Source organism: Pelodiscus sinensis, chromosome 2 (assembly GCF_052426305.1).
Source record: "Pelodiscus sinensis isolate ZL-2025 chromosome 2, ASM5242630v1, whole genome shotgun sequence".
NCBI lineage: Eukaryota > Metazoa > Chordata > Testudines > Trionychidae > Pelodiscus > Pelodiscus sinensis.
The window spans coordinates 206,266,862-206,284,067 of NC_143053.1; the positions used below are offsets into that span (position 1 = coordinate 206,266,862).

A 17,206-nucleotide genomic window follows, 5' to 3' on the forward strand; every position below is an offset into this window, starting at 1 on the left:
ACAAGGAGCCACAATGGCACAGGAACAAGGATGCCTTAAGTAGGGTTCCCACGATTATGCTTTTCTATTTTTCTGCAGTGTAACCATGCCGTTTCTGCTAGGTCACTGTCTTGAGTCTGTAGACGAAGTAAGATATAGCCCTTAATAACAACTGGATAGAATTTGGGCTAAGTGCTATTAAGAAAAAGGTCTTTATAAGAAAGAAGAATAAAATACGTCACAATGAAACCTGATATCTTCAATTACTGAAAACCAGAATTAATAAGAGGAATTATTTCAAAGCTAGTTATCAGACTTTGTTTCATTAATACATTATGCATTTCAGGTTCACAGATGCAGACGGTTTAAAAAGAATATTTCGTTAAATATTTGTAATATTTTAATCTCATAATTACCAGTGGTTAATTTAGCTTTGAAGATGTTCTGTAAGTTTGGAGTAAGCAGACATTCACTGAAGACAGCCCTGCTAACTAGTTTAGTAATTACTGTATGTGTCTGAAGCTTGTTGATTAGTACAGATATAATTAGCTTGAGTGCAGACGTCTTAATAGACGTGCATGTTTTTACCTGTGGCATGCATAGGTCTACAGGTATTGCTTTCATTTCTGTTTTTAAAGTGTATATAGCTGTTTTTAAAGTGTATATAGCTCACCATTGCAAGCCATTTGATTTGTGAAAAAATATTTTCCTTGTATTAACATGTGGAAACAGTTTGATAGACTTGAATGAGAAAAAATTCATCACCGTGATTTTGAGCAGTTTCAGCTGGCTCGTATCCAGAGCTAATTTAGGCTACATCCCAAAGAGACAGAAGTGTTTGTTAATTTGCAAATAATATTTCACATAATCAAAATTCCACCACAGCATTGTAAATTGTTGGATATATATCTAGCATGTCTGCATTCATGTGTGTTATTATTCTGAGCTGTTTATTTGAACAGCATTTTATGTGACTCTTATATTCATTGAAGACTAAAATAAAGTCACGTTCATTTCTACTAAATTTTGAAGGTTAGTGGACATCCTGGGCCAGATTCACCCTCTATACAATTCCATTGATTTCAGTGATATTTCACCATTAATGTATTTGTCTCATTGCGTCTAACTGTCCCATATAATTTCAGCATAAAGCTTCAAAGAGACCATCTAATTTAAAGTGATTTAATTATACGTCTAAGTTCTGTCCGTCAAAGTTTAAGACAGAAGGTTTGCTTCTCTTTAGGGCAATGAAATGCAAGATTATCAGAACTCAGTTTCCATACTGCAGCATTTGTCAGAGCAGAGAATAAACTCTCTGATTAAAGAAACCAGTGTCTTCTGATAAAAATGTTAATATTAAGATAGGTAAACACTAAGAAATGTGGGGATGGTTAAAGTTTCCCTAATATTAAATTGTCATTCCTAATCTTGATTATAGATGACTCTGATATCAGGCCTACTCTTTGTATTAAAAAGTGGGAACTCTCATCTGTTAACATAGATTCATAGATATATAGATATATGCATTCCAAGACCAGATGGCACTGTTGTGATCATCTAGTTTGACCTTCTGTATATCACAGGCCACAGAATTTTTCAAAATAATTCCTAGGTCATAACTTTTGGCAAAACACCCAATCTGGATTTTAAAATGGTCAGGAATAGGGAATCTACTCCAACAAATTGGTGAATTTGTTCAAAGATTAATTACTCTCACTGTTGAAAATGTGCACCTTATTTCTAGTCTGAATTTGTCTAGCTTCAACTTCTGGCCATTGAATCATGTTATACCTTTCTCTGCTAGACTGAAGAGCCTGTTAAATACTAAAATAATTAAAATATATACATGACAAGATTTACTCAGAGTTGCTCAGGTTCTTAACTCAATTAATTTTTTTTAAAATGTATGTACATGCTTCATTTAAATCATTGCTTTGGGGTGGGACTGGGGATGAGAGGTTCAGTATGCAGGTTTCCCAAGGAGAGAGGTGTTACGCCAGAGACTTAGGTAATCCAATTAATATGTGGCCAGTTAGGGAATTTAAGGGTGTTAGGGTGTGTCTGTTCAGAACAACAAATCCGGCCTGGTGTTATGTATCTCTATCACCGCTGGATTGATTGTCACAAATCAGAGAAGTACACGAGATTAGGGCCAAACCATGTATTTGAAAGGTAAAAGCACAACACCAACAAGTAACAATAACGATCCCACCCTATTCCTAGAAAAGAGAGAAGATAGACAGATCCCCAATACAAAAGGTAATACTTTACAATGGGAGGAGGCGGCGACGAGGCCTGCAACCTACTACCCCATAGCTAGTTGAAAGCTTTGGGGGAGGACAGCAGGGAGATCCCTCGCAGAGGTGAACCGACCTGCCGGAACAGACCCTCTAGTTGATGAATCCTCGCCTTTCGTGGAGTGTTCCCTCTGAATATGGTTTTCACCAGTCCTGCGACTCCGTGAGCCAATTCAGTGAGTGAGGATGGAAGTGAGTATAAAAGTCCAAGTCCGTATGGTGCCAGCCAATAATCCAGTGGATGGGGTATTCCCACACCCACGGTGGTTGATACACCAAGGCCTGGGCTTCCCAATCCTAATCCAGTGTCCACGAATATGGGGAGATGGAGTGTCACGGGAGACAGACAAACACACGCTGACAGGGCTACGGACGGACAGTGACGAACCTGAGCTCCCCTCAGGGCAAGGTTTATAAGCTCTCTGAGGTGGGAAAATCATGATAGGGAGCTGGGTGCAGAATATGGGGTCATGTGCAGCAGGTGATGGGGTGGAGTGCATAGATTGACTGCGTGCGCAGCAAAGAGGGTTGAATGCAGATGGTAGTGTCATGTGCACCTTTGGTAGAGAGGGGTGCAGAGGCTGTATGGTGGTGTGCACCTAACTGATTTTGGTGGGAAATGAGCTTCTGAGGTAAAACCTCAAAATGGAACCCAGACAGACTCCATCTTGTATATCCTGAGAACATAACATATTCAGTAATTGCTCAAACCGTGGTAACAGAGGACTACTTGAGGCGCCTCTCACCACAACAACTTTGGACCAGGTGAAAAGGTCCAGCAGGCAAGCCAGGGCAGAGATGCATGTCCCTTACCTGCAGCAGGTACAGGTTTGTCTGCCCCCCTGCGCTTCCCAGTCAGAGTGAGGAATGCAGCAAATTGTGCATTTTCTCCTCACTCCCTGATGAAGGGGAACTGCCAGTGATGTTCTTGTATGAATAAAGGTGAGGGAGCTTCAGCCTCCCGCAAAGTGTGCCTGGGGGATAGAAGGCTTGGAGCTGGGGGGAAGGAGGCTGTGCCCCTTGCCAGCCCCTTTCATCTGATTCTGTCTCTTTTCTGTATGGTGTTATGAGAAGCAATCCCATTCCAGGCACATCTGATTTTCCTGGCACAAGCAAACACTTACCTTGCTTTAAGCTATGGTAAGAGGCAGCTATATACCAAATGTGGGTGGTCCTAGCTCTTACCATTTAGGAGGGGGTTTTGAACAGACAGACAAACTCAAGTATATAGTAGATATGCTTTGGTTGGTGGACCTAGCCAAGAGAGATTCAAGCTGGAAGGAGACTGAGTATTAGGAGATATGAAGCTGGGTAATAGAATGGAAACAATTGCTAGCAGGAAAAAAAGAGGAGGGGTGTCAGAAGATAGAAGAGTCCTCACTTTAGGATCTGATGCTGCAAACTAATTGTCCTTAAATGTTCTGTGAGCCACCTATTCAAGCCCTGGTTTACACTAGGGAATTACTTTGAAATAACAAGCAGAGTGTCCACACTACACAGCCTATTATTTAGAAATAATAACTCCTGCTTTCCACGAGCAATAATGCTTATTTTGAAAGTTACAGTAATTCCTCATTTAACACTATACATATGTTTCAGAAAATGATCGTGTTAAGTGAAAACGTGTTATGCGGGGTCAATTTTCCCATTGAAAATAATGGAAAAGGTGGGGTTTGCTTTTCAAGCTGTGGCATCTGTTGGGACCGGCACATAAGGTTGGGGGAGAAAGGGGACTGGGTTACAGCAGGGAGGGGAAGTATTTGGCTCTGGGGAAGGGAAGGGGCAAAGAGGGAAGGGGGATTGGTTTGGGAGTACGCCCCTGTGACGGGTCTACTGGGACCCGCACTGGTTCGGTGAGGGGGGGTTGCCGGGGAGCGGCGTGGCGAGCAGCGAACCCTCCGCCGCTTTGCAGGGAGGTGGGGGAAGCCCTGTGCAGCCGCTGGCGATGGGCCGGCTGGGGAAACCCAACTGCCGGCCTGCAAGTGGGGGCGGAGGAGAGGGGGCAAGGCATCCAGTGAGGGGGAGTCAGCGGGGAATGGCGCGGCGAGCGGCGAACCCTCTGCCGCTTTGCAGGGAGGCGGGGGAAGCCCCGCGCAGCCGCTGGCAACAGGCCGGCTGGGGAAATCGTGTTGTTCTGGGGATGGTCGTGTAATTAAAAAATCGTTCCTTAAAAAAAAAAAAAATTGTGCTATTGCGAAAACGTGTTAAGTGGGCACGTGTTAAATGAGGAATTACTGTATTTCAAAGAAGCAGACCCGTCACAGGGGCATATTCCCAAATCACGAGGTGCTCCACTGCTACTATTTTGAAATGAATGACTCTGGGAAGCAGCTAAAGTAATTACAGGCAGTCCCTGGGTTACATGTATCCGACTTACATCGAATCCCTACTTACAAACGGGGTGAGGCAACCCCGCACTAGCTGCTTTTCCCCCAGCAGACCAGGGAGACACGAAGCTAGCGCCCCACCCAGCAGACCAGGGAGATGTGGAGCTGCTTTTCTCAGCAGACACCTCAGCTTGAGAATAAAGGACTGAGGGAAGTGAGGTGTGGGAGAATAAAACTGAGCTGTGGAGAAATGTTTGGCTAGAGTTTCCCCTACAATATGTACCAGTTCCGACTTACATACAAATTCAACTTAAGAACAAACCTACAGTCCCTATCTTGTACATAACCCGGGGACTGCCTGTACTCCCCAGTGCTTCCTGGGGCTCTAAATCGAGCTAGCGTGTCTACATTAAGGGAGCCTGCCTTGGGCTAATTTCAAGACTTCCCTGTAGTGTGGACATGCTATTTCAAAATAATTATTTCGGGAGTTATTATTCTTCTTCGAGTGGCCCCGTGGGTGCTCCACTCCAGGTGTCGGGTCCCGTCCCGGCGCCGTGAATCGGAGAGCTATCAGAGCCGTGGTCCGCCGGACCGCACATGCGTGGCTGCCCGAGGCGGTGTTCGCGCCTTTGATGTGTTGTGCGCGGTCCGGCTTGCTCAGTTCCTCTCAGCCGCCCTCGGTCGCGGACGAGAGCTCCTTCTTGTCAGTTTCATTCCAACGGTTTTCTCTCAGAGTCTTCACGTTTGGTGAATAGTTCAAAAATTTTTCTTTCCTTACTTTTGCATTAAATTGACCATTTCTTAAAAAAACAAAAAAAACAAAAAAAAAAACCAGTTTTTCTACAGACTTTGGACAGTTTCTGCGGCAGCCTGAGGGGGACGGGCGTAGGAGAGATTGTACGTGTCAATTTCTCTCTTCCCACTACTTCAGTATGCCGGCGTCCCCCGGTTTTAAAAAATGCTCAGTCTTCCGAGAACCCATGCCGGCATCTGACGGGCATGATTCCTGCGTCAGGTGCTTGGGTGAGACGCATGTCCCCCAAAAATGCATCCACTGCAGCAAACTGACGGCGAGGGCTCGAAAGGATTGGGACTTGCGCCTGAAGCTGATCCTTTATGGAAAGGCGCTAGAGTCTGATGCCACCCCTGCCTCAGGCACAGCAGCCCAGAAACGGCGGGCAACGTCTCCCGGGACAGCCGTTACAAAAAAGACTAAGGCGTCCCCAGCTCGATCGTTGCCAGACACCACCAAAATGAGATGCCCTGACAAGGCATCCAGGTCAGCAGCCCCAGGGCAGAAACTGGCTCCTGGACACACGAGACCGGCACCGGCTCCAAAAACCGCGCGGAAGCCGGCACCGCCAACTGCTGCCCAAACGGCGCCGGCGGCGGCGAGTTTAAACCCCTCGGTGCCGAGCCGCCAAGTCTCTCAGGCGGTACCGCGGGCTGATCTGCCGACACCGGGCTCTTCCTCGGCACCGACAACGCTGCCCCCATGTGGCGATACAGAGGCATTACAGCCGCGTGCGGCACCGAGCTCTCCACCAACAGAAGAAATTGACAAGGCTTCACTGCCTTGCAAAGCCGCAGAGAAAGAAACTTACAGGGCGCTTTCCCCATCGCCTACCTTCTCTCCAGGACCGTCTCCTTCTCCACCCAGGTACCGAAGGCACCGGGACTATAGCCTCTCTCCATCTTATCAAGTGCTTAGAGGACCTTCCCATAGGGACACGGTCTATGTAGAAACAAGATGCCCCCCATCACGTTCTCGCTCCCCAAGGGGGTCATCAAGGCATAGATCACCTAGGCGGTCGCCACAGCGGATCTACTACATCCGCAGTTTGCGAACCTCCAGATACTCCTCACCAGCACGGTCTGACCGTTATTATGGCCGCTACCATAGGGCTGAATATGATCGCCCCCACCTTGGTCACGCTACTCTATCTTATAGGGGTTCTTCATGTACTCGTCTATCACCCAGTGCGCAGCACTTATCAGAGCGTCCACAAAGATTGTTTTCACCACCTCCATCAGAAAACTTACCCATCAATCAGGACCACTCAGAACCAGAAGAGGGCCAACTGTCCGAGACAGGAGATCCTCAGCCACACATTTCTCCAGCTGACTGTTCCTCGTCGTCACCGGATGAAGCAATGATTCCAGATGACGCCTCTCCCTTGGATGACCTGAAGCAGTTTCAGGACCTATTCAAAAGGGTTGCAAACACACAGGAAATACAGTTGACCGACGTTCCCATGAAGAAACATTGTCTCTTAAAGAATTTGCGACAGCAACAACGGGCAAGAATCGCACTCCCTATCGATGAGGCCATCATGGAAGTGGCAGACGAAATATGGCAAACCCCTACATCGGCTGCCCCAACTAGTAAGAGGGTTGATAGAAAGTATTTTGTACCTGCTAAAGGACTGGATTTCCTTTTCAACCACCCTCAACCCAACTCTCTTGTAGTTGATGCGGGACAGCGGAGGGCTAAGGCTCCTCAATATAAGAATACAATCCAAGACAAGGATAATAAAAAATTGGATGTGTTTGGAAGAAAGGTTTACTCTTCGGCTACGTTATTGTTACGAATCGCAAATTATACGGCCCACCTTTCTAACCACAATTTTGATAACTATTCAAAGCTTACAGAGCTACTACAATATCTACCTGATGCCAAGAAACCCTTACTGAAAGCCATAGTCCAAGAAGGATATATAGCCTGCAATACTACTTTGCAGATTGCCATGGATGTGGCCGACACAGCTGCACGGGCCACAGCTACGGGGGTCGCAATGAGGCGGTCTTCCTGGTTATCATCTGCCAGAACTCCATGGGAGCTTCAGAATAAAGTAGAAGATCTACCTTTTGATAAACAGAAGCTCTTCGCTAGTAACACCGACAAAGTTCTTCATTCTGGCAAAGACTCCCGTACCACTTTACGTACCTTGGGAATGTACACACCTCCCTATAAACGTAAACGTTACTATCCTTACCAACGGAGGTACGATTATGCATTCAATAAGAATCAATCACGTCCCCAAGACAATCAGCGCTTCCGGCAGCGTCCTCAATGTAAGAGATCTCAAACGAACCGTTCATCTAATCAACCTGCACCTAAACAGCAAATTTGACTTTCCCGTCGAGGATGCAAGCACGACACCCACGTTCAATGTACCACAGGACTCTTTACACATGTTTCACCATCGATTAAAACAGTATCTCCTTCACTGGTCCAGTATCACCACGGACAAGTGGGTTGTGGAGGTGGTACAATTTGGTCTCTCCATCCCCTTTCTATCCATTCCCCCTACCACCCCTCCTACCCCGTCCCTTTTCAGGGACCCCTCTCACAAACATTTGCTGAAACAGGAAGTTCAGCGCCTACTGAATATCGGTGCTATAGAGAGAGTACCAAGTCAGTTTCAGGGAAAAGGATTTTATTCCCGGTACTTCCTTACCCCAAAGAAGACAGGAGGGTGGAGACCCATTTTGGACCTACGCAAGCTAAACCGCTACCTCAGGAAACATCGCTTCAAGATGGTGACCCTAAATGCCATCATTCCGTCGTTGAACAAGGGAGACTGGTTTGCAGTCCTCGACCTGCAAGACGCCTACTTCCACATAGCGATCCATGTGGCACACAGGCGTTTTCTCCGCTTCCAGCTAAGTCAAGAACATTTCCAGTACAAAGTACTACCTTTCGGCTTGGCATGTGCACGCAGAGTTTTCACCAAAACCTTAGCGGTAGTGGCTGCCCACTTGCGCAGGCTGGGAGTGACAATTTTCCCATACTTGGACGATTGCCTTCTAAGAGGTCAAACATATTCAGAGGCCAAACACATGGTGACAACAGCCTCTCAGGTTTTTCACTCTCTGGGTCTACTCATAAACATGCAGAAATCCTCGCCAGAACCTACACAAGATCTGGCCTTCATAGGGGCGAGGCTCGATTCGAGAACAGCGCGCGCTTATTTACCTGCCGAACGTTTTGCCGCCATTCAAGATCTTTTCACACGCTGACGTATGCTCCAACGATTCCCGTCAGAGTGCCGTTACAACTACTGGGACACATGGCCGCCTCAACAACTATTGTTCAAAATGCAAGGTTACATTTTCGCTGCCTTCAACACTGGCTGAGTACAGTATACACTCCGATGAAGGACAGCATCCACAAGGTGGTGGCGATACCATCACATGTACAACAATCCCTACAGTGGTGGACCAAGCCGACCAATGTTATGGCAGGCATTCCTTTTCACCGTCCACAACCGTTGAAGCAAATAACAACAGATGCGTCCCTTACTGGCTGGGGAGCGCATATGGACGACATGACGGTTCAAGGTCGCTGGTCTCCGCAGGAGATGCTCTTACATATCAACATTCTCGAGTTACGAGCAATACGTCATGCATGTCAGCATTTTCAGTCCCATATAAGGAACACGACTGTCAGAATCCTTACGGACAATATTGCCACCATGTATTATGTAAACAGACAGGGAGGGGCTCGATCCCGATCTCTCTGTATAGAAGCGATGCACTTGTGGAACTGGTGTACCCGCATTAATACCATCCTGACAGCCTCCTATTTGCCGGGTGTCCAGAATACTATCGCGGACTCACTCAGCAGGCTGTTTCCCCACGACCACGAGTGGGAACTTCGCACGGACATTCTACACGGTATTTTCGCCCAATGGGGGTTTCCCTCAATAGATCTGTTCGCTACTGCTGCCAATGCCAAGTGCCCCTATTATTGCTCCAGAGCAGGGATCGGACATCGCTCCTTGAGAGACACTTTTCTCCACAATTGGGGAACGTCACTGCTATACGCCTTTCCCCTGATCGTCCTAGTTCCCAGGATCCTGGAAAAGATCACTGTAGAAAGGGCTCGAGTAATTCTCATAGCCCCAGCTTGGCCACGGCAACCTTGGTATTCAGTACTCCACCAGATGTCCATCAAGACACCATACACCCTTCCTCTGCTTCCAGATCTCTTGACTCGGGACAACAGCTCCCTTTCCCATCCAAAACCCGAAACATTACACCTCACGGCGTGGATGCTCGCTGGTTCAATCCAGTCGAACGCTCATGTTCACAGAGAGTCAAGCAAGTATTAGTACACAGCAGAAAAGACTCCACACGAAAGACCTACCTCGCCAAGTGGGCCAGATTTGAAACGTGGTGTAGCAGTGATGGTAGGGATGCTTACGTCGCAGGGATATCCCAGATACTTGATTACATTTTACACCTCCACGACACGGGCCTTGCAATAGCCTCGCTGCGAGTGCATCTAGCAGCAATTAGTGCTTTTCATCAAGGTCAGGATGGGTTTTCTGTATTTGCTCATCCCATCACAAGGAGGTTCCTAAAAGGACTTACAAATCTCAACCCACCACGGCGACCACCACCACCTTCCTGGAATTTAGACTTTGTTCTGGATTCCTTGACACGCCCCCCCCTTTGAACCCTTGGCTACGATACCATTGCAACTTCTAACCACTAAGTTGCTTTTTCTGCTTGCCATTACATCAGCTCGCAGAGTGAGTGAAATAGCGGCATTCATGTAATCACCTCCTTACACGGTGTTTAATAAAGAGTCGGTAACATTGAGATCTCATCCAGCTTTTGTTCCGAAAGTTTGTTCGGATTTTCACATCAACGAGCCAGTTGTTCTCTCCTGTTTCTATCCCAAACCTCATACTTCAAGGGAAGATGCACTGTTGCACACACTCGATGTGAGGAGGGCATTAGCCTTTTATATCGAAAGAACGCGACACTTTAGGAAATCGGACCGTCTAATAGTGTCATTAGCGGATCGAACCAAGGGACAACCCATCACTTCCCAACGGATTGCGAGGTTAATAGTGTCGTGTATTACAACCTGCTACTCCATACATAACAAACGTCTTGCATGTGCTCCTAAGGCCCATTCTACGAGAGCAGTAGCCACGACTACAGCTTTTCTTAGAGGTGTTCCTTTCCGAGACATTTGTCGAGCAGCAACATGGTCATCTCATTCTACCTTTGAGGCATTACGCTGTAATAAACCAATTTGCTGCCGATTCCTCTGTGGCTACGGCAGTACTTTCGCATGTCCATAAACCTTAATTCCGGAGCGCTCAAGTGTTCGAGTACTGCTCCGAAGTCACCTGGAGTGGAGCACCCACGGGGCCACTCGAAGAAGAAGAAGAAGTTACTCACCCTGTGAAGTAACGATTGTTCTTCGAGATGTGCCCCGTGGGTGCTCCACGACCCGCTCTTCTTCCCCGCTCCGGTATTTTTCATTTTCTCATTTCAGGGAGCGGCTGAGAGGAATTGAGCAAGCCGGACCGCGCCCAACACATCAAAGGTGCGAACACCGCCTCGGGCAGCCACGCATGCGCGGTCCGGCGGACCACGGCTCTGATAGCTCTCCGATTCGCGGCGCCGGGACGGGACCTGACACCTGGAGTGGAGCACCCACGGGGCACATCTCGAAGAACAATCGTTACTTCACAGGGTGAGTAACTTCTTCTTTTGAAGTAAATTATTTCGAAATAATTTCCTAGTGTAGACATGCTCTAAGGCCCCAATTTAATAAGCTGATTTTGATAGGTGGACTTCAGTGGGACTCTGTATGAGCATCTATGGTCCACTTGCAGAATCAGGTTGTAAAATACTGCTTTTCTTCTGATGCCAAGCTGTTGCAACTGTCAGGCTTGTGCACACAGTGTGCACAGTGTACTTACACAGGGCTCCCCTCCCCCAGGAGGACCTCTGACCACTGGCAAAAAGACAAAATAAAACCTGAGTGGTGTTGCAACTGTGGATGTTAAGTAACGGTTAATTAGCTAATAAAGTAGCCATGGAATTTCCATCAACTACTCAATTAGTCGATAAAGCACCAGCTCCTGCTCCCCCCTCCTTTGCTGCCTCTGTACTTGACTAATAATAACTAATAATATGTATAACAACCACAAAACTCAAACCCTACCTTCATGAAAAGCACAAGAAAGTAGAAGAGCATGCATAGTATTCTAAAGGTTAACAAGCTGAGGCTATTTAGTATGCAAGGGGATAATGAGTTTGAGTTAATAACCCTGGACACAAAACATGCTGGCACAAGATCACTGTCCATTTTAAAACTAGCGGTTGCCTATTTATGGCTACAACTTTTAGACTACTAAAAAGATTTGGAAAACTGTATTGAGGTTCCCCATTGAAAGTAAAGTCATACTATTTTCACATGATTTATTTACTTATTTAAAGTACTCTTGGACAAGCCTACTACTTAAGTAGCCAGGTCACATACCCACAAATTGGTAACCCAAGTAGAAAATCAGAGGTACTGAAATGGTTTCTGCCATCACTTCTTGATACTTTCTTCTGTCTATCAGCTCTACATCAATTTTGCATAGATTAAACCATAAATAGGCTCCAGTCTCAGTTAAATGTTGGGGTGGATTGCTTCCATGCACCATCTGAGTAGACGAGATTGAGATGCGAAGCTGGGATTACAGGGCCATCTATTAGTTTCTCATCTGTGTTGAGCAGGATATGTGAAGCACACGAAAGAGCTCTTAAAGCAGATGAGCAATTGCCCAAACTACCCCAGGATATCTAAAAAAAGAAAAGAGTTGTGAGTAAATCCACCAAACTTTTTTAGTGATTAAAACTATGCTCACAATACATTTTAATTAATATTATTGTATCAACTGAAAGACACATAAGACTCCATTATTGTCTTCTAGCTCCAAACCAACACCACCATTGAAATGTCTAGAACATACTCAGATATGAAATCCAATGGGCTAGGGTCATGACACTTGCTGAATTGCCTCACTGCAGCCTTCTTCACCATCCCCAAAAGAGACATATTTGTGATGGGGTTGCCTGCACTAACAGGGAACTGAATTAATTGGCCCATGAGGTCCCTTCCAGCCCTATGTTCCTATGGTTAGGATGTAACCTTGCATGATCGACAAAGAGATTATAACAAAATATTGAATGAGCCTAGGAAAGCTTATTTGACAAAATGTGATTTTCCTGGTATTACCATTTAAAAAAAACAAACCCAACCTTTTATTAGACATTTAAATAGACTTAACAGCTTGCATATGACTCTTTCCCTAGACCTTTGAATTTTATATTGTTTTTGTATGTGGGCAATTAAAACATACTAAAATAAATAACATTATCCAAAGGCCCAGCAACTGGGATATAAGAATAATAGTCCAGCACATTAGAATCAGAAATTAGAGATGGAAAAGATCCAGTGTCTTAGATCACCTAGTCCATTTACCTACCTCAATAGGTTTGTTCCCGGCAGTACATCTGCTAATGCTTTATTTCTTAGTTGATTTGTAGCCTACTGATTAATTCGTGAAGAATGAAAATTGCCATCTTATTGACTTTTTGATGCAATAATCTGCTCTGGCATGTGAAAAAATGTTTCTTTTACCCCAATACAACTTGTGAGCCCTCTCTTACCTGCTCTCATAAAGAAGAGAAGCTCTTCATGCAAGAACTTTGTTCAGATCCTTTTCCTGGCATTTGAATTCTCAGGTCCTGCCATTCCCCTTGAACTGTCCATTGTAATCTTAAGCATAGGTCCACGGCTTCTTGAGTACAGGGATTCATCTCAATTATGTGTCTTCCCTCTGTGCATGCAAATGTATAAACTAAGTAATTTTTTTCATAACTCATAAAAGCTCAGTTTATTTGAGTAAATTTTGTCTAACTATACTTGCTGTCTCCGCCCTGCTTTATTATTAAGTGGTTTAGCAGAGGAGGGGTAAAGCAGCAATATTAATTGAGAGACACATTCTTGCACAATCAAGAGCAGATTTTGGTAATGGAAGGTCATGGAGAAGAAGTAAAATATCACTGTTATTTTAGTAATAGATTACTCCCTCCCTGCATAGCAATACTGCACCTGCTCTGCTCTGAAGTGAATGGTGGATACTTAGAATGCCTCAAGAAGAGTTTACCACCTGGCAGCACTGCCCTAGAGAGTTAATATGTTAAATTTGTTTTGGCTTGTTCTCTGTGCAGAAATTAGTTAAGGTAAACATCTAAGAATATATTTAAGATGTTTTTTGTTTTGTTTCCTAGGCAGCTGGAGCAATCCGTCCTCTGGTCTCTACTGTTGTTGCTTCTTCTGTGGATGGTTCCTTAGATCATTCACTAGAACGTGCTAGGTACAGAGCAAGTGAAATGCCTCAGGCTTTCGTATTTGATATTATCTATCAAGCATATAATCAGGTAAGAATTTGGGCTTTTTAAATCAGAAGTTCATTCCCCCATGTATGTTCAAGAAAAATATTTCTACTTGTTTGTTTTTTTCTGAAAATTATAAGTTAAATTTCTATATGTGTATCTCAGACTAAGAGAGTTTGTATGTAAATCATTTCAGTGTAGTATCATACAACATTGCCTTTATAATAATACTATAAGATTCACCCGGCATTTCTCATGTCCTAAACTCAATTAATTTTTGTTTTTCTTCATTTAAATCATTGCTTTGGGGTGGGTCTGGCGATGAGGGATTAACTATATAGGCTTCCCTTGGGACAGAGGACTATCCCAGCCCTTTCTCACCACAGCAATTTGGGGCCAGATGAGAAGTGCCTCTCCATGGTCACTGCTGGTCCTGTGGGCACAGCTGGGGGAGGGGTGCATGTACACCCACCTGGGTCACATCTAAATTCATCTGCCCCCAAGCTCCTCAGCCAGATTGAGGAATGGAGTAAACTGTGCATTTTCCCATTGCTCCCTGACGAAGGGGAACTCCCAGCTATGTTACTGTATGAATATAAGGGGAAGCTCTAGCCCCCCCTGCCCTCAGTAAAGTGTGCCTGGAGAATAGGAGATTTAGGGATGGTAAGTGCATGACGGGGGCGGAGCATCCCGAGACAGTCCCTTTCATCTGCTTGGTGATTCTGTCACTTTTCTATATGGTTTATGCATCCCTGTATGAATCAGGAGAGGCAGGGAAGCTTCAATCCACCTCCCCACAATCAAACCCTTACCTTGCTTTTAGTTATGATAAGAGAAAGCTGCATACCAAATTTGGTGATCTTAGCTCTTACCATTTAGGGGGAGTTCTTGAAGAAACAGACGCAGGGGCACACCACAGACAGGGGCTGCTCTCGTCTGGAGCAGCCTCTGTGTACAGCAGGCCTGGGCACCCCGCAGGCAGGGGCTGCTCCAGCATCTGGAGCAGCCACTGTTTGCAGTAAATCCGGGTGCCTTGCATGCAGGAGCTTGGAGCCAGTAGAGCCAGCCCCAGCACAGAACTGGAGGCGGGGGCCCTGCATGCTGGGAGCTGCTCCGGCTAGGCTAGAGCAGTCCCCAGCCCAGATCCTACTTTAGTCGGTTAACCAGTTAAACATTAGGTCAACCTAATGCTGAACCAGTTAACTGATTAATTGGGATTTTACATCCCTACTGATAATTCTTATACAGCTGGTCTCCGACTTACGACCACCTCCGCTTACAACAATCCGCACTTATGACTAAAGCGGTCATAAATGCGGTTCCCGAGTTACGAACGTGATCTGCGCTTACGAACTGCGTGGTCGCTATGTAACTCAATGGATCCGAGTTACGAATACATCGAGTTACGACCAAGTGTTTGGTCCGTAACTCGTTCATAACTCAAGGACCGGCTGTAATCTGCTCAATTTGTTCTGTTATCAAACTGCCAAATACTACAGTAATGTGATTCCTGGGTATTAGGTGAATTCCATATAGTCAATGGAATTACACCAGAGAGAATTTAGCCATTCATGTATTTTACCAATGCTTCTTTCTTCCTTTGTGCGTGAATGTATCATTAAACCTGTTAAAATTAATGCTACAAGACTGACTTTGATTTAAGATTCCAGTAATCCAGAAAACTCAGTCATACAATTAGCAATTATAGTTATTTAATTTCATTTCCTTTTATTTTTTATGTTTTTGCTGTAATCTTTGTCCCTTATTTAGCTCTTTTCCCATGACATCTTCCACTTCATGGGTGAAGACAGCTTAAGCAAAGCTCTCCTCCACTCCAGGATTTATTAAGGGCCTAATCCAGAGCCCATTGGAAAGATTCCTATTGATTTAAAGTTTAGGCTTTGGTTCAACAAAATACATAAACTAGTGAACTGACATGCTTGAAGTTAGATGTTTAACTATCTTAATGAATCATTGCAGTAAGTGGTGGGAATTCGGGGAGGCAATCTTGTGCATGAGTGGTGTAATCATGGACAGTGGGATATGCTAATATATTAGAAAATCCTAATTTTGCAAATTTAAGTTAATTTATGTGAAACTATAAAATATTCCATCCATCATAATACGTGATCAGATTCATTAGATACATTGATTAATGGCTGATCATGATACATATGTGAATACAATCTTGGTTTTTACTTTCCAACGAATAAATGCATTGCATTAATATCTTTATTGAACTGAAAAAACTGGAGCAGGAGATTCTAATGAAAACTTAACTGTTTCACCATTATCCCCTCAATATTTGCTTCACTTTACACTCAGAGCACTCCAGAATCCAATCTCCTCTTCACATATCAACTTGTGGAAGTTGCCTGTCATCCAGGGATCTCCAAAAAGTTGGTGCCTTGGAGTATGAGATTTCTTCACTTACCTCTTGGCAGGAATTCTTTCACTGCATTAGTGTGTAAAGCAGTGGACACCAAGCAGTAGATCGAGTGACAGAACTGAGGACACGGATAATGGGGAAACCCACTTCTCTGTATGTTGACATATTGTAATTCATTGTGGACTTTCTGAAGAACCATGGACTGCTGACATTCTCTTTGTCACCTGAAGTGACTGTGATTTTCCACTTAGTCTTTTTCTACTTGTTTTTGTTGTTACTTGTTTAAAAAGGAATGATGTGACTAAACTAGGAAAAACAAAGCTAAGAAAAATTCTGGAAAGGATATATGGGGGCTCAGAAATCAGTGCTGCTCACTCTTTTTGTGAGACTGGTACTAAATGATTTCTTCATATTCTCATTTTAAACATTCAGCTATGTCTATACTGCTCCCAATTTGTGGAAAAAATATGTAAATGAGGCTCTGCTTTTGTGCAAGACACTTTTGCGCAAGAGACGTTCTTCCGTGTTTTTTTCAGGAAGAACAGCTCTTGCGCAAGAGGGGGTTTTGCACAAGTCTCCCACATTTAAGAAAGATGGACTCAAAATGGAACAGGTGTGGAGAATGGCTACTAACATTATCAGATGTATGGAGAATGTGTCTTACAAGAGGAAACTTAAGGAGCTTGTCTTGTTTAGCGTAGCAAAATGAAGGTTGACAGGAGATATGTTTGCTCTCAAAAATACAGCAGAGGGACACATGCCAGTGAGGGAGAAGAGTTATTTAAATTAAGGAGCAATGTTGGCACAAGGCAGAGCAAGGCGCTGCTGCGTGGCAAAGTACTAGCAGGGCTCGCGTCATGCCACAAACTGTTTTCCCTGTTACTGCACTTTTAGGGGCTGTAGGGCAAGGGGATTTATAGAATGTTGATGAGTGTGGACAGAGTGGGCAGCAGGGCAGCTATGAGAATCGCTGGAGGCCAGTTATTTTGCAATAACTCTAATTGGGCCATCTACAC

General features: G+C 44.9%; 2 protein-coding genes across 8 annotated transcripts in view; both read left to right on the forward strand.

Moving 5' to 3' along the window:
- Positions 1 to 17,206, forward strand: part of CRPPA (CDP-L-ribitol pyrophosphorylase A) — a 173,695-nt gene that overhangs the window by 25,201 nt on the left and 131,288 nt on the right. For 5 of the 7 annotated variants that reach the window (XM_075922285.2, XM_089776677.1, XM_089776676.1 and 2 more), the window contains exon 3: positions 13,697 to 13,846. The exons of the other annotated variants lie outside the window; for them this stretch is intronic. In XM_075922285.2, coding sequence (XP_075778400.2) covers positions 13,697 to 13,846 — 150 coding nt within the window. The remainder of the gene's footprint in view (positions 1 to 13,696; positions 13,847 to 17,206) is intronic. 7 annotated transcript variants of the gene reach the window in all.
- Positions 4,131 to 10,790, forward strand: LOC149525423 (uncharacterized). Its single transcript, XM_089776675.1, is given in 2 exon segments — positions 4,131 to 8,080; positions 8,083 to 10,790. Coding segments are annotated over 2 exon segments (2,103 nt in total). The 5' UTR covers positions 4,131 to 7,615; the 3' UTR covers positions 9,721 to 10,790.